This window comes from Glycine soja, chromosome 17 (assembly GCF_004193775.1).
Source record: "Glycine soja cultivar W05 chromosome 17, ASM419377v2, whole genome shotgun sequence".
NCBI lineage: Eukaryota > Viridiplantae > Streptophyta > Magnoliopsida > Fabales > Fabaceae > Glycine > Glycine soja.
Window position 1 is genome coordinate 2,846,954 of NC_041018.1, and position 18,066 is coordinate 2,865,019.

Sequence of the window (18,066 nt, forward strand, 5' to 3'; positions counted from 1 at the left end):
TATTTTTTTCCCTGGTGTATTCGGGTTAGGTCAATGAATAAGTTCGTTAAGTTGCTTAGCATAGCGGCAGTCTAACTTAAACAATATAAAAAAGCTTGTCTTGCAAAACGCAACTAGCCATCTTCATCTCATATATTAAAATATGCAAACTCAATGAGTATTTGTTAAAAGAAAAAAAATTGTTTAGCAAGAGAAAATTCTAGAAATTCTCTTTTATTATAACATGTTGCTTATTATTACATATTCAAATGACCTCCTTTTTTCTTGGCACAATTTAGTTTTAATAAAATCTCTGGTTAGAAAAAAGTTGAAAAAATTAATCTTTGATCAAATTGATTTTATAATGATATAATTTATATTCAAATGTTTTTATCATTAAACTAAAAATAGTCATATTATAAATCAATTGACCAAACACAAAAATGATTTGAAACTACTTTAAATTAAAATTAATTTTAGACCTAAAATTTATTTTTCAACACCAAATCAAACATGATAACGAAGAAATTCAACATTTATTTTTTAATTTGTATGCATTTTATTCATCCCTTAAATGCTTACTTGTTTCCATCAGAAGACTTTATTTTGTTATCAACATGATATAAAATACAAAAAAAAACTAGATGATAAAATATGCAAAAACTAAAAATATAATGACAAAATGTGTGCAAAAAGAAAACACTCAAGGAGTAAAATCATAAAATAATGTTAGTAAAATGATAAAATTTGTGATCTAATGAATTCTGGTCGTAATATTTTATTGGTAAGTTAAAGAATTAAAAAATTCGTGAATGCAACAGAAATTATTCCTGTTAGTTTTTGTCTAACAAGAACTTTCTACGATCCACCAGTTTCAGAAAAATAAGACAGACGCCGAGCGAATATAGACTTGCAAAGTGCAACAAGGATAGATTTTACATGTATGGATCAAGATTCTCTACAGTTAAAATTTTAACCACAAAGATCTAAACACTTGAAAATATTCCTTTTTCCATTAAAATAAACATGATTGTTTTTCAAAACTCTAAGTACCTCGATTATAATTGCAATTTAATTTTAAACTCTACAAGATCCAATTCCTTTCATACACGCCACAGCACAAACCACTAACGACTCAAATCTGAAAAGTTGTTCAACAGTATATTTTCGCAGCTCCACGTATACACGCTGCCTCAACTCATTTGAAACCTCGACGTTGTAAATAACGCCTTGCTTCCCTTCCCCAATTCAAAGAATTATGCAAATCAACGAATAGCAACTAGATATTTCCAGAAACCCCGCGCCCCACCCCCCAAAAAAAAATAAAAAAATTTGTATCCTCTATACACACATCTCTCAACCCCCGACTTTTCTTGAATAAATGAAAATTTGTCATTTGCACACAACCTTGACAATACAACATAAACAAACGATGGTCGATGGTTATCTGTATTGCTGGAAGTATGAACCGTACCCGGGGAAGGCATTCAGAAAATTCATGACGAGCTCCGATGGCAAAACTAGCCCTCGTGTGAGCACATGGTGGTACTTGTCTATCAAGGACAATAATACATTTTGTTCATCAACGTCTATTAATTGACCTGTATTCGGATAATGCAACAGTGGAAGGATTAGAAACGGAAAATTTTCCATCTATGATTAAATTGTGAATAAGCAACCCTAAACTACGATCGGGAGACACGGATAGTAACTAGTAAGTATACTAAATCATTGTGATTTGTGAACTTCATTAATATCTCAAAATGATATTCAAGAATAAATTGTTCTTGGCTGCTGTGATGAAACCACCTCCAAATTCCGGATTAATTATAACGATGCAACAACCAAACTCATTTTTAAGGGGTTTTTTTTATATTGATGATGCATGTACAAAACAAAAAGCAGATAAGCACGTATTTTATGCACATACGTAAAAGGCTTTACCTAATTCCAGCCCCAGTTCTTGATCTTCATCATCCCCCTCTTCAATAATAGCTGAACCATTTTCCAATGCCTCAGCAGCTTTAGCATACCTATTAAGAAATTCTTCTTCTGTTTCTTCGTATTCCTCACTCCCAGAATCCTATTCAAACAAATAAACCAAAAAAAGAAAAATGAGTAAGTAAGAAAACACGTTGATCACTGGACACTGTAGGCAAAAAGAGGTACATATTGATGTGCTGTGAACAGAAAAAATAATGAGAAGACACTGCAAAGGTCAACCTCATCATAATCATCGTCACTGTCCTCGTCCTCGTCCTCATCATCTTCGTTTTCATCATTATCAGATCCTTGTTCATCTTCTTTCCCATCATGTGCTTCTTTCAATCGAACGGATACCTCCAACAGTGAAGTAAAGCAGTTTTGAATTTCATCGCCTGAGTTCCCTTGTTTGAGAAGTTGCTCAATCAATCGGGCCAATGTCATCACTGAAATTCATCCAGAAAGAAATAAGCAAAGTTGTGAAAAAACAGTTTCAACTGTTTGACGGTTTTTGCTAATGACTGTTAGAACTTAAAACTCGAATGAATAGCAGCCTTCAAATAATATATAGTTGAAAGTTCAATTATGAGCAAAAAAAAAAAAAACAAGTAGAATGAAGAACCATGTAGGGTTACATTCTTAAAAGTATTCCCAAGCAGGTTGTTCGTGATCGGAAAAGTTTTCCCTTTTCAACAATCAACATTTCAAGTTTCAGAACAAACAACAGAATGGTGTGCTAAATTGCTTAAAACAAGGTAAATCTGAATAGAGCATATAATAATTAAGACAATCGATATATAGGGCATACTATTACTTAGGAAAATGGAAAAAAAATATTATGTAAATTTAGTAATGCTTGAAAGCAAACTATTTACCAATTAACTTCATCTCAGCCTCTGCCGTCAGACCAGGCTCAAAAGATCTATTGGATACATGACACAAAGCAGATGCCCAAATTTTGAAGCCTCCGTGTTTGCCCTTTTCCAGAATACCTTCTACTATATCAGGATAACACAAATAGCACGAAGATATAGCAAGCAATAGAGGCTTCCAAAGTGCATTGGGTGTGCTTTGAACTTCTATAAAGCGAGAGAAGGCTGTCTGACTAAAAACAATAGCCAATGACTGCTTTACACCTTCAGTTTCAGGTGAGAAGGTTGGACAATGTAATAATATATGGACACATGAGCAAGCTCTCAATGTTGCAGAAGGATATTGCTTAATTGCCTCACTGATGAAAGCACCAATGCCCTCTACAATTGAACGTTCAGGAACGGGTGGAGCTGGAAGGGGTGGCATCTCTTTTACAACAAAGTTTTTCAGCTTATATCTGCAATCTAAATTCACAATTTCCTTAATCACCTCAAAAATCGATAAATCCTCTGATTCCTCCCATGCATGCCACTCTGCAATCATTTCAGACCAAACTGACAGCAGTTCTGATACTTTAAGCTCTTGAATCATGTGATTTTCATCAATAGATAGCAAGACAGACTGTAGCAAAGTTGACAAATCTTCAATGCATGATGAGGGGGGAGCCTGCTGATCTTGTTGATCCTTATCAAATTCAAGAAAACATAATAAAACTTTAACATGACAATATATTTTGGTAGGGTTAAATATGTTGAGTTTCAGTAAGTAATGCAACATTCATTTTTAGTCTCAAAAATAAATCGCCTCCATTTGATGCCTCATTTATGAAAATGTATCAAATGTAATCCTTGTCCTTAAAAAAAAATCATCTTATTTTGGTCATTCATTTATGGAAATAAGGATTACATGACCCATTTTCATTAATTAAAAAAAGAAGCCAAAAGAAAACAATTTATTTTCCAGGAACTAAAAACAAGCATGGCCCAATTTGCAATGACTAAAAACTTACTTAACCCTATTTTAAAATGATGTAAAAGACTTGAGGAAAGGCAATCGTTATCTGATAGCAAATACATAAAGCAAGGAGAGGAGACTAATGAGCACAAACAGTTTAAAGTATAAGAAGCAAATGCGCTCAAAATAGTATAATAGCAATTAAGAAACATAAATTAGAGAAAGTGTTAGACAGATTCTTATTGTGGTCACTAAACATTTGGGAAATTCAAAAGAGACAAAAAAAATACAATGTGACAAGGTAGATCATCACAAATCAAAACTTCATTAAACCCTTCATATTCTCTTTTTTGCTTTCCCCTGGGAACAAAAAGTAAAGAAAATCAAAGTTCAATTTAGAAAGGCACTCAAACTAACCAGTGTGCACAGAGGGGTAAGCCAAGCCTGCTGCAAGAGTGCAGCAAAAGCTCTAGCAATTGCCACTTGACCCAAAGCCCAATTTTGACGAGACTCATCTGACTCAGATTCTTCAGGCCTGGAGTCTTCCCAAGTCTGACCCATAACTGCCAGAGCAGCAATTGCACGTTCAACCACCTATTGTACATACATACACATATCAAAAGTAGCACTTGTGTTGCCTCAAAACTCAATCAAAGCAAGAGATGCATATGTTCTCTTAAAAAAAAAAAGCAACTGTAAGAAAAGCATGATAGACACATCCCCATGGGCATGAAAAACATTATACTCAGCGTAATCGTGGAGGCAAACATCATATTGGGTATAGATCAAGACACATGGATGCATAAAGAAATAAAGGAAAATGCAATGTTATTCGCATGCATATGTGACTGTATACTTTGCTACAAAAACACTCTACAGCAGACAAAAAGGAGCAATATAGAATTATAGATAAACTATAAAAAAAAAGTGTTTAATTTAGCAAACCCCTAGGTGAATAAGTATTTAATTTCACCCAACCAAATCATTAAAACTTCCAATCTTGAAAACCATTTGGAGTCATATCAAGAAAATTCAATAAAACTTTGAAATAAAGTTATGTATATTTAGCAATAGCATACCCAGATTTAATGTTATTATTATGTGATTGGAATTGTCTGATGAAACCAATAGAAATGATTATTAACCAATAAATAAACAAGAAAGATCAACATACTTGAGGCCAAGGCTCCAGATTGGAAGTTAACCATTTTGAGACTGGACTCACTATTGATGAGACAATATGTGGGATATGGACTGCAACTTTTTCATCTCCAGCTTCCATAATAGAACTGAGAAGCTGAAATAAGATGGAACTCTCGCTCTCACTCTCAGTCTCATCATTTCCAATGTTGCCAACTATTACTTGGAGAAGGGGTAGAAAATCAGGGGGCATGTAGTCATTCTGAAAAAGAAAACAAAAGCTGAGTAGTAAAACATAGAAAGAGAGAATAAGAACAACCGGTACAAAACAAATCAAGGAACTAAAAGCTCACATCAAGTAGTGTGGTAATTGCCCCAGCAGCAGAAACCCGCACTGGATAGCAAGAAGGACCCTGCCTATCTGGCATGACCAATGCCATAAGCAATTGGGAATATACCTCAGTACTCATCTCCTGAAAAGACACAGAAACCAACTTGGGATCAACTAAAAATGTGTTGAAGGTATTTCCTCAGAAAAGTTACATGAAAGCTTATTGAGAAGCAATTTGAATCTGAAATTGCTTGAGTTATGATAGTTTAGTTGACACTCTGTCTTACTTCTGGTAGACAGGAGCCAAGTTCTCCAAGTACCCAGTTTGCACTAGCAACTAGGTATGGTAGGGACACAGCTACTGTATACAGTGGCAAAATCCGGGTACGAACAAGGGTTGTTACAAATTCAGGCTCTTGCTCCCTCAAAAACTGTATAAGAAATGGCAGAATATAAACTCCTTTTAGTAATTTAAGATAGAAACACTGATGGATTGTTGAACAAAAGGAGAAATGTCCTCACATCTTGCAGGCCACCATATGCCATAAGAACACCAAAGTAACTGCCATGGTTTATGATGTAACAAGAACATGCAGATAAAGTTAATAAAAAAAAAACAGAAATACTAATTAAAAATTAAGCATGTTCAGGTATGCGGCACAGCTTATAACATGTCAAGGGAAGCAAAAAAATAAAAAGGAAATAGGCTAAATATAGAGTAAGGATATCTACACAAGAAACATCCTTGTCCCCTTCAATCAGGAAGGAAGTTCTTTTAGGAAAAAAAAAGAACAGAAAGGAATTAAGAATTATCAACACAAAACATACAAAAAATGTATAAGGCATCAAATGGGTATAAATTCATTATAGCTAAACACGATTGATTAGCTGCATGTTTGATTGAATTAACTTGACTTGTGAAAATAATCGATTTTTTTAGCAGCTTCTCTAGAGAGGATTTGAAAGCAACTATTTTTTCAATAAAAAGTGACATCAAACACATACAAAATTCAGCTAGATAAATTCCGTTGAAGCTGATTCAAAAGAAAATGTTCACTATTCCATATCTATACTATTGCTTTGCCAATAGGCAGTTAAAAACATATATATTAACAAATGAACAAAGTATTTATCATCATAGATCAGGTCATTGATCTTAAAAACATAATTTGCATTTATTTAAGGCATGAACATGTGAAGCATAAATAAAACTCACTCATTCAAGATTTTCTTTTGAGACAAGTTGGAAGCGGAAGGAATGGGAAACTTGGACAAAAATGGAAGCACCAATAACTCCCCCATAGAGCGGCGTTGATTGCTTTTTTTGTTCTTTTGACCTTTTTTACGCTTGGATGAAGCTGATAAACTGTCAGTGGCAGTCTCCATTGGTGGACCCTGTAGACATTAGTGAAAAAAATGAGCCATGGTAATATCTAGGACATAGGCTAATAAATTTTTTGTTCATGTAGTAACCTTTGACATTGAAATAACACCAAGTAAGTTTACTGCACTTTTTCTAGCAGTGAATAAATCCTCTCTCCATCCTGAAATTTCATCCTAAATACAAATTCAGGTTAGATATATATCTAAAAATTAAGGTAAAACAAAATACAAAAAGATCAATTTCCATACTATATCTGAAGGAAGATTCTTCTGTATATACTCATCTGGGTCTTCTTCCCACTCTGACATGTCCTATGCATTAACATTTCCATAAGAAATTAACAAGAAAAAGTGTATTTTAAGCAACTCAATTTTACTAATTATTCTTAAGCAAAACAAATATGCATGTTATATTTTAAATAAATTCTGACCTTGTCATTCATGACTAATGCTGGAAAGATTGCAGATTCCAATAGAGTTGTAAAATGTGGAGAAACTAATCGCCATCCCTGTATAAATTGAAATTGAACCTTATCAAAGATGAATATTTTAAGAATATGAACACTAAAAAAAGAATTTCACAGCATTCTAACAATTGGAATTTAATTTTTAAAATAATTGAAACTAGAAAGAAAAAATAAAATCAGAAACCTACCGGCCCAGTCTCCAGTATATTTGAAATTACATCAAAACCTAGGGACAAAAGCCTCTCTGAAAGGAAAGGAAGTTTCTGCAAGAGGAACATGACAGTTCAAATATTGGAATGTCTAAAATATGAGGATATATAATAATAAATATCAAGGCAACAAGTCCAGAATCAAGTTACAGATAAATAAAGATTTGGATTTTGGAAGAAGTGTGGAAAATAAATACAGATGGTTAATAAATAAGATGCTGAGCAGATAACAGTTTAAGGCTTTAAGTTAGAGTATTAATGAGTAGTTCAGAATTTTAGCATCAAAGAACTAGAACAGCAAGCATAACCATTGCTCAGGCCAACTACTAACCAGTTATTAAGTACAAAAATTAATGACCATATCTTACACTGGTATTTTTGGTAAATTTGACTATGTTTAAAACACAATTTATAATTTCTGGCATCCACCTGAAAATAAAGGGCATATGTTTCAATATATAATATCAAAAATGTTTATATCCAATCAATAAAAAAGAAAAACTTTATGAACCATATTACTTATCAGAATGTTTCCTGTGCCGGGTTACAAGGGCAGAGAAAATAAGCAGACTTCTTTTTCCAGTCTTCAATCTTGTCAAATATTCATCTTCTTGATTGACCACACAATCAAAGCTTAGAGAACCCAAAATGCTCATTAGGTCCCGACAGAATGAAAGCAGTAGAGGAGCTAAAGTTGATGGCATGTAGGACTTTACCTATATGTAGAAATTTCAAATAGAAAGAAAAGCATATAACCATTTAAAAAGGATATCAAATAAATAATAGCAGTGCCAAAAAGAATTTAGCATGTGGAGACTATAGACCAGGGGAAAAAATCAAGCATAAAGTTTGGACTAGATAGCAAAGAGTAACAGAGAACATAATAGGTCACATTAGCTGAAAGCTTTCCTTTTCACAGTGAAGAACCAAATTCTATTCAACAAGTTTAATAGTAACTTAAACAGGATGAGAATAATGAGTCTATCTCTCCCACACACTTTATTTTTCAGTATAAATAAGAGACAAGGAGACTAATAACACTAAGTAATTTTCAACCTTAATGTTCCAGAAAAATCAGTGTAGCATGGCTGCAGATCACAAAAAAACTAGTTCTAAAAAAATACCTATAACTAGTTATATAAAAGTAGGTTTAAAACTATAACCAATTTTACAGTTATGGGTATTTCAAATAACTTATTTTTATTTAAAAACTAGTTATAGTTATAAAAATATAATTAGTTTCATAAAAATGGGTATTTCAAACAACTTCTTTTTGTTCATCTATAACTAGTTATATAATTGGTTTTAGAGATAACTTGTTATATAATTGATTATATAACTAGTTTATTCATAATTAGTTATATATCCATATTTTAAAAACAATAACTAGTTATATCAAATTATACCCATATTTTGAAAAGTAGTTATAGTTATAATATCCACTTATAATCTAGTTATGTAAATACCCAAATTATGAACATCCCTACCTGTGTGCAAAACACATTGGGAAAAATTAGCTTCATGACTTCACAAATGATAGTTAAAGCTGATGAGCCAAAAACTAATACCATCAAAGGCCAACTGAAACTTTTAGATGTATTTGGCTCATAGAATCCAAGGCCAACTTATAAATGCAGTGTTGACTTAATAGAATTTAATAACAAAACTACGCCAAAAGAGTATAGACATCTGTTAGGATGGGCCTAGGGAGACCCAAATATGCTCTCAAAATTAAATGGTTAAGAGATTATATAGGATATAGTTAGATATTGATATTATAAGTTATTTTAGTTTTATAGTAAATAATGAGATGTTGACACATGGATAAATAGTATCCATTGACTAGCATCAATTAGGCCTATATATAAATGCATCTCTCTTTTAGGGAAATCAGACAATGAATGAATGAAATATTTTGAGTATCAATTTTAGTCTTTATTTCCCTTTTTACTCTAGATTAGGTTACTTTCTGTAACCCTAGTTTTAAATATGCAACGACATCACAAACAATACAACCAGAAGATGACAGAAGAATTCCATTTAGATAACAAGATCATTTAACTTCTAGGCTTCAGCTCCACCATTATTGAATATTTTCAAATCAAGGCAGAAAATAACAAATATATAGATGTTTGTATGTCAACTATACATGCGTCAAATCAATACTTACTGCAAAATGTAGGCATTTGCATATAGTAAGGAGGACTTTCTCAGTTTTTTTTTCTGCTATGCCATGGGTTGCTAAAGCCTGATCCAAGCATAATACAATCACTCAGAAGTGAAGTTCATAAGAAAAGCTGAGCAAGGCAAATAAGAAAGACACAATACCTTTTCAACAAATTGATGGAAAACAGCAAGCAAAGGCACAAGAATTTCTTTGGATATAAGCTCCAATTGTGGCGGTACCGGTTCCTTAGCAACTTTAGGATTCAAAAAATACTGCAAAATGAAGGAATGAATTTGAACGTAAGTCAAAGCAACCAAAGCCATTCAGCACTCATCACATACAAAGTTTTCTAAAATAAAATACAGATAAAAGCTATTATATGAGAACATTATGGCAAACTGCATTGAGTAACAAAAAATTCAAAAACTCAGAAGCATATACTTATTAAAAAGCAACCAAAGCCCACCATTATCATCTTCACTGATAGTTTTAACAATTTGAACTCTCCAAAGCCATTCAACATTGAGCACATATAAAGTTTCATAAAAACAATTAACAGAACTAAAAATATTATAGAACCACAATAAGCCAAACTGCATCTAATTACAGATTCCAAAATCTCACAAGCACAAGTACCTGGAAAGGTCTGAGAAGAGCATGGAGAACAAGAAGTGCATTTACAGTATTCCATTTGGTGTTTGAACCGCTGATAAGATGGCTATTCTGAATAGCAGACTGCAAATTAGGCACAAGCTCCGGCCACAAATTCTGCTTAACAAAATCAGCAACAGCAATGGTGCGAAACTGCAACCACAGAATCAGTCACCACTCAGATTCATATATACTCATACATACTTAGACACAAACGCGCGCGCGCACACACACACACACACACTGTATATATATATATATATATATATATATATATATATATGGGCAAATCAGAACAAAACGCAGTTCATGAGAAATTAGAAAGCAGAATTTATATGAGTACCACTTCGACTAAAATTTTAAGAACGGACAACTCGACTTGAAGCAACGCCTGCATCAGCTGGTCTTTGAACTCCTTGCTCACGTTGGAAGGCTTGACGCCGGTGCTATCGACGGTGCGGCGAATGAGGTTCTTGAGGTAGGTAGCAGCAGCGATTTTCTGACCTTGATTTCCTGCTCCTGTTCGCGAAACACAAAACGAGAATTGTAACGTTTGTTATGTTTTCCAAAAGCAGGAGTTGAATTAAATTAAATTACCGGTGGAAATGGAGAGGAGATAGAAAGGGAAGTGCGGAGTAAGGGAGAGGCGATCGAGCGCATCGGTGGCGGCTGGGACGGCGATGGCGTCGGGGCTGAGTGTTTGGTCGAGCAAGTGAGCGATCTGAGTAAGGTCCTCCGCCATGGTCAATGCTGCTGTTGGTTGCATGGTTGCAATTCAGAAAGAGAAACCCTAGTTTTGCGTCACCCGCTCTTGCATATTGGCGGGAATGTGTCTGCTTTTTATATGGCAGATTCCGCCTTTTCGAGATAAGAGGAAATTAAAAACTAAAAAGAATGTTACTTTTTTTCAAAATTAAAATTAAAAATAATTATTGGTTGAAAATGGAGATGCGGGGGATCGAACCCCGTGCCTCTCGCATGCAAAGCGAGCGCTCTACCATTTGAGCTACATCCCCATGATAATAAGCATTAAAAACAAAAGTTTTAAATATTAAGTGATATAAATGCCAAGTCAACGGATGTTTTTAATCCTCCTACATTTCGGGTATGAAATTGATGTAATGCATTTTTGCAAAAGAAAATTAACTTGATATGTCTTGACGGCTTATCGTTGAATATGTTAATGACTTGAGTTGAAATGTGTTCATTTAAATTTTCATTCTTATGCTGCACAACCGTGTTGACAGTTGAAAAGATAATATAATTAATCTGAAATTCTGAATCATTAAACATAAATGAGATGCATATTTAAATTGACTTTAGGTTTATATTGAAGGAAGAAAAATTGATTTTGAAAGCTTATGCGGCACTAAACCTATATTGAATTTGAAGCCGTGTATAATGTTAGCCCAACATCCAGTGAAGTGCACAAGCAGGTTGGTCACCAACATGTCATGTTCTTTCCATACCATGGTCATTCCTTTATATTCTCAAACGCGCTTTGATCCATGACAGAAAGAAAAAAACACGAGAGATTGAAAAAATCAGATGCCTCTACATCATTATCATTTTCTAAACTTCTGCAGTTAATTAATTCAAAGATACAGTCAACAATTAGAACATGCTCTCCCAGTATTTCAAGACGCTCCTTTCAAAAGAGTAATTAACCTTCCATTTTTGTTGTGGGTTATGATACTATGTGTGTGCTTCTGAAGTAGTTGAATCCAATGCCAATGGACTTTCAAATGAAAGCTATAACATAAGGTGTGTTTCTTTTACCGTTTTAACCCGTCAGCACGCATTCTGATGTACCTTTTTTCTGAGAAACAACAAATTGTTATTTCTCCACACACATAACGGCTTTTGCATTTTTGCTTTGAAAATTGTAACTTTCCTGTTTAACATGTATCCAAGCACACTCTACATCATTGAATCCAACGGTAACCAATAGAGTACCATTGATGATGAACAGCCTTATACAAACATCCATCATATATAAATAACAGAATCAAATTAAAGTCACTTTTAGCATTTGGGCCATCTTTAGCATTCACCCTCGTGTTCAACTGAAAACGGGATCAAAAAAGTCAAAATGAGCAGAGCAGCACCATCATCGATGTCCATTGTCTAGGTCTGTTCCTGCCAATTCCATTATATCACAATATCTATCAAATTTTCTCATTAGTGGCACAAGCTTTTGCAGTGCACACATACAATATAATAATTGAAACAGCCACGCATTCCGATGGAGCTAGCTAGAGGACTAGTATTCACAAATAACATAGCAAACCACTTAACTTTTTAGTTCAATTTTTCAACATGTGTGGATCCCAGCACCAGCCTGTGTCCAACGTTCAAAAAGCCATTCAAACTTACTCGAGTAAATTACGGACATTTCACACCTTTTTCCTCAGTAAAATCAGTATCTAAAAGTCACTACCCTTTTCTCCTTCCTCCAAAGACTTGTACCATTATCTAGCTTCTAATTTCTAACCATGCAAATGCAGCTTTTATCATCACCATTCACCATCTTCAAACTCCTCATACTTACATTATTATTACAAGTCATTCCCACTCTGACACTCTCCCCTTGCAAAACCACATGTGGCAGCATTCCCATAAACTACCCCTTTGGCCTAGAAGATGGATGTGGTGCACCCCAGTTCAGACACATGCTGAACTGCAGCACCGACTTGTTCTTTCAAACCCCTTCAGGTTCTTACAAGGTTCAATCCATAGACTACGACAAAAAAACCATGGTAATCTATGACCCCTCCATGTCCACTTGCTCCATTCTCCAACCTCACCACGACTTCCAAATGACCGATGTTCAATCCGCAATAATCCCCCCATCACAGGACACAGTTTTCGTGCTTCTAAACTGCTCCATAGACTCTCCCGTTCTCAACCACTACAAGTACCTCTGTTTCAACTTCGCCGGTCACACGTGCGACGAGCTTTACGGTTCGTGCAACGCCTTCAGGGTCTTTCATTTGCTGACAAATAGTTCTCCACCGTGTTGTTTCACAAGTTATAGCACCGTGAAGTTCATGAGCATGAACATATTGGACTGCACGCACTATACGAGTATGTTTAACACGGATAATTTGAAGGGTGTTGGCCCTTTGGACTGGGTTTATGGGATCAAGCTTTCTTTCAGTGTGCCTGATACTGGATGTGAAAGTTGCAGAAAATCTGGTGGGACCTGTGGGTTTGATACTGATACAGAAGGTTTGCTATGTCTTTGCTCAAGTTTCGCTAATTCAACAAGGGAATGTGGTAAGCAACTTTGGGTTTTGCATGGTATGGTGTTGCTTTCAGTGCGTGTTTGGTTGGTTTTAGGTGTGATTTTTCATGTTGGATTTCCTATATATATAAATGTGAGGTGAAATCATATATTAGTTAGGAAAAATAGAAAAGTTGAACCATACAAGTAAAGAAATCAGGTTTAGAGTGTTGTGTTAGTTCACTTACATGCCGTGTGGTCTATTCGTGAAAATATCTCTTATATTTAACACTTTAACGCCCTTGGATTACATAACAGGGTGAAAATTTGATTTTTAAGTTGAAAGCAACTTTAGTTAAGTTTTGTCTTGCATAAAAAAATGGTACACTGAATTTTATTTGTATGCTAACTATAATGTCTTTGTTTTTGTTTTGCATCTCAGCTGCTGGAAGCATAATATCAAAAGGACAGAACAATGCTCCTTGGACACACTACCTACTGGTTTTGCTTTTTGTAGCTTATTTTTTCTCACTAGGTTAAGGCTCGTTTGAGAGTTTAAGTTTAGTTGTGTTTCCACTCTTTTGTTAGGGCAGAGAGAGAGAGAGAGAGTTTGTTTACCTTTGTGTTTGTGATATGCTTCTTTGAGACTTCAAAAGACAAATTGGGAAAGTGTGGTTTGAAGTCGCAAGGTTGTTCACAACTCTCCAATGATGCAAAATGGCTTCCCGAAAACAGAAAAGATTCATTATCTTCATTTTTATTGTTCACAGCGGGCATTACAAATGAGTGAAATGACAAATACGGTACATTTCTTACCACTTAGACATTAGACAATGCATTTTAATTATAGCAGAATATGCTATGACAATTGACAAACATACATAACTAATCCGCAGGCATTAAAAAACCATCCATTCTTGCAGCTCAAAATAATGCCTCGTACTTCTTAACTCTAAGATCGTGGAATTGTATATAGCTTGTTTGGAAATTATCAAATCTTAGCAAATAGTTGCTTTTTAATATTCGAGACTCTGCATAAAAGTTAAAGAGCACGGTTCACTAACAGGCAACTCAAACAAGTTTTTCAATATATTTTATAGAAATAATATTTTTTTAGTTTCTTGAAATAACTATTCGGAAAAAATGATTACTTTCTAAAAATAAAGGACGAACTCAATAAAAAATAAAAGATTAAAATTACAAGCTTTTTGAAAGTCGGAGATAAAAAATCTCAATTAAAAAATAAAAAAACTAAAAGTGCATATTAAAAAAATAAGAAACAAAAATTACATCTTAACCTAATATATATAAATATATTTATAATATAATGTTAATAATAATTAGATAAGTAGATGGATAGATTAATTAGATTTATAGTAATACACAAAGTATAATTAGCTTAAATAATAACAATTGATCAAAGTCATACAAAAATGTAAATATATATATATATATGGGATAGATTATAGTAATAATTAGTGACAATATATATTATTGAAAAGATCGGTATTTTTTCGGTATTAAAAAGATTAGTATATAATGAGTGATATAACATATATTAATCAGTATATATTATTATATACTGACTATTATATATTATTATATTATTTTGATAGGAAAAGTATGATCATTATTAATTATTATTATATATTAATAATAATAATACATATTGTTTTAAAAATATATTGTTATAAATATAATGAATGAAATTTGAGGGATGGGGGTTAAAGCCTCTGGCTGCCCCCCTTGTATCCGTCTCTGCATACCTTCTTCAGGGTGATATACCCACCCAACTTAGTCCCCTTTGTGGTGACAAGGAAGTGTGGGACAACACAAAGTGGCTTAGCTAGTTTCGCTATATAAAGTCTCTTTCACAAACAACACTTAGATAAGATATTTTATCCACGCATTTTCCCACACATTCTGCAATGTCTATTATACAATCTCTCTTGAAACTCTTGATCCAACACCGAATGAAGCAATGCCTATTCCACACGTTCCCACCAAAGTCGATAAGTGTGTGAGTTGTAGATCGAAATGTGGCTGCCGAAACATCCTGCAATGATGAACAATGGTCAAATGGTTGCTTAAAGGGAATCAGGGGATTGGATGGGGAGGATGAATGTTTTGACGGAGAAGATATATAATTAAAATTTGCACCTTACATTAATCTAAAGGATGGTAATTCTGATGCATGATGGATCACTTATGGTGATCTATCTTAGTCTTCCCTAAGAAGGATGTGATTCTTATTATTAGGAGTAAATCGTTTGATATAAGTCAAGGAATCAGATGATGACACTTTCAAAGATCGACGCTACAAGGATTCAATCTAAGTTCAAAATTGGTTCAAGAAGGAACTAAGAAAGAGAAACTCTCAAGAAATATACAAGTATTTTCTCAAAAATGCCAAAAAGTCATTTTCCTTCAAAATAAGTTAAATACATATAGTGTAATTGAAAGGATTCAGCCATCAATTTTATTTAATTAAAATTACAAAAATAAAAAAATATTTGATATAGATATTCAGATTAGTTTGGATTTTCAACAAAGATTATTGGAGTACTTTTGGACTTTCGTCATTTTCCACATGGACCTTATCAAATATGACTATTATTATTTGTTGTAGGGTATTTTCTGACTGTTTGAAAAAAAAATTGACAGTGAAAATATAAAAGAAAAGATCAATATGTGCCATTGTTAACTATTAATTACTATTTTTTTTTTGTGTACAATGTGGAAATAGGGTTAGAACATATAACCTCGTGCAAGCTATCACTGGACCAACAATAGGGGATTATTAATCAGTATGAAGAGTGTTAACAAAACCTTTTCTAATGTTTTTTCATTATTTGTTGAAATTGGAAATCAATTTTTTTTTGTTTTTCTATACGTCACAAATTTTTTGTTTTACTTGTCATTTAAGGATTTTTTTTTTTGTTTTAGAAGTATGACTCACCCAAATTAATGATTTTTAATAAATTTCAACAACAAAACAAAGAGGGTGCAAAAATAAATCATTGTTAGAATTCCTCTTATCACTATTGCACATTACTGGGTTCATAAAAACAAAATAAACAAACTACATGTTTGGTATTATGTGTCTATGTCATTGACGTACGTAAGTTGAAGCAAGTAATACTTGTTTTCACGTTATTTTAGTTATTTTGTCGTGATTTTATATAAAAACATAGATCACCAAAGTAAATGCAAACATGCACAAAATGTAGGAAAAATGCATTTTAATCCTTATCTTTTAATCAAATATAGTCAAGCTTCTTATACTTTTATATCAATAAATTTAATTATCAAATTAAATAAAAACCTGTGAATTAGTTTCTCTTCTCAAAGAATATTCATTATGCTCTTTTAAAGTTAGTAGGAAATAAATCCATACCTAAGTTTTAAAATTTAAAACCCAAATTCATCAATATGAAACAACAAGATCTTTATCACCTTTCACAAAAAAAAAATGTAAGAACTAAAAACAAGTTTTCCTTCTTTTTTAATAACAAGTGAGGGGACCAAGAAAGATAGTCAATGAGTTCATTAAAAGATATTATATGAATTTACTATTATACCTTAATGTATATTTATCTTGTATCAAATACAATCAATAAAGTAAAAACTTCTACATTCTCTTGCATATAAACTATTTTTCTCAATTTTATACTTATAAATGTAACTCAGGGTTACATAACACTATGTATTTGTCATAATTTTATAGTAAGTTATTTGTTAGATATTGTTAATGTATTTTTTTAAGATCAACATTGGTTATTAATTTATTAGTTTTTATTTTGTTCGTGAGAAAAAATTGAACACATGACCTCTCTCCTCTTTCTTCAACCACCAATATAATTAAGAAATTCAATAAGAGAATGCATATATATCCTCTTAGTAAAATTGGGTTTGGATCCTTTAAGCAATGTCAAAAATAGAGACATGTGGTTGAAAAAATGTGAATAGGAAGAAATAGCTCATTAAAGGCGGCTAACTTTTTAGAAGACTAATCATCAATAGAATTATAAAATATTTCTTACCAATGACATAATTGTAAAATTTATACAGGTGATACTTTGTTTTGAGAGATAAATTATTGTGCATGTTAATTGAAAAAAAATATAGTTGTACATATTACAACTATAACTACGGAAAATACTCATTTTATTTTGTCGATGCATTAAGTTAACCAGGACTTTGGAGTATAGATAAACAATAATCGTAATAAAATGAATTGTGAACGAATCAAGTGACAGTGACTTGTATCCCTTGATTAAGTGATCCAAGTTTCAAATTTTGGTTAGTTTTTGGATATAAAATAAATAAAGTTGGGAGAGGAAAATCCACCTTGAGTGAGCGCTTAAGACCTTTAAAAAATATTAATAACTGATTTTACTTTTAGCATAATTACTTTGTATCAATATCATGATCAATAAAAATAAAAAAGTAATATTAATAACCAGCAGAAAAAATAAAGTGACAATAATTATCTTTTGCTTTCCTCCATTCACATTTATCTTTTTCTTTTGTTGAGACTATAATGCTAAATGTTAATGGCAAAGTAATCCAAACATACCTTTGCAAAAGCACGAATGGCTCCCTCATCATGCTATAAGTTCAAATTGACGCTCATTATTTGTATAATTGCTTTTGATTTTTGTAGGCCACTTCTTATGGTGAAAATAATAATGCCACGTAAT

The 18,066-nt window shown here is 32.9% G+C and overlaps 1 protein-coding gene, 1 non-coding gene and 1 pseudogene across 2 annotated transcripts; 1 reads left to right on the forward strand and 2 right to left on the reverse strand.

Moving 5' to 3' along the window:
• Positions 1-966: 966 nt before the first annotated feature.
• Positions 967-10,982, reverse strand: LOC114393977 (importin beta-like SAD2 homolog). The gene is made up of 21 exons (XM_028355507.1): positions 10,735-10,982; positions 10,481-10,656; positions 10,123-10,290; positions 9,648-9,758; positions 9,490-9,567; positions 7,839-8,035; positions 7,688-7,748; positions 7,299-7,373; positions 7,075-7,152; positions 6,893-6,955; positions 6,734-6,817; positions 6,477-6,655; positions 5,783-5,822; positions 5,548-5,691; positions 5,283-5,402; positions 4,964-5,191; positions 4,207-4,383; positions 2,838-3,519; positions 2,203-2,408; positions 1,924-2,062; positions 967-1,580 (listed from the first exon to the last, which is right to left on the reverse strand). Exons 1-21 carry the CDS (start codon positions 10,901-10,903, stop codon positions 1,423-1,425), a joined length of 3,333 nt encoding a protein of 1,110 aa, XP_028211308.1. The 5' UTR covers positions 10,904-10,982; the 3' UTR covers positions 967-1,422.
• Positions 10,983-11,080: 98 nt separating this feature from the next.
• TRNAA-UGC lies at positions 11,081-11,153 on the reverse strand. The gene has a single exon. It is a non-coding gene; the product is annotated as a tRNA-Ala (tRNA).
• A 1,057-nt stretch (positions 11,154-12,210) lies between these two features.
• LOC114393060 lies at positions 12,211-14,130 on the forward strand (annotated as a pseudogene).
• The last annotated feature ends 3,936 nt before the right edge of the window (positions 14,131-18,066 follow it).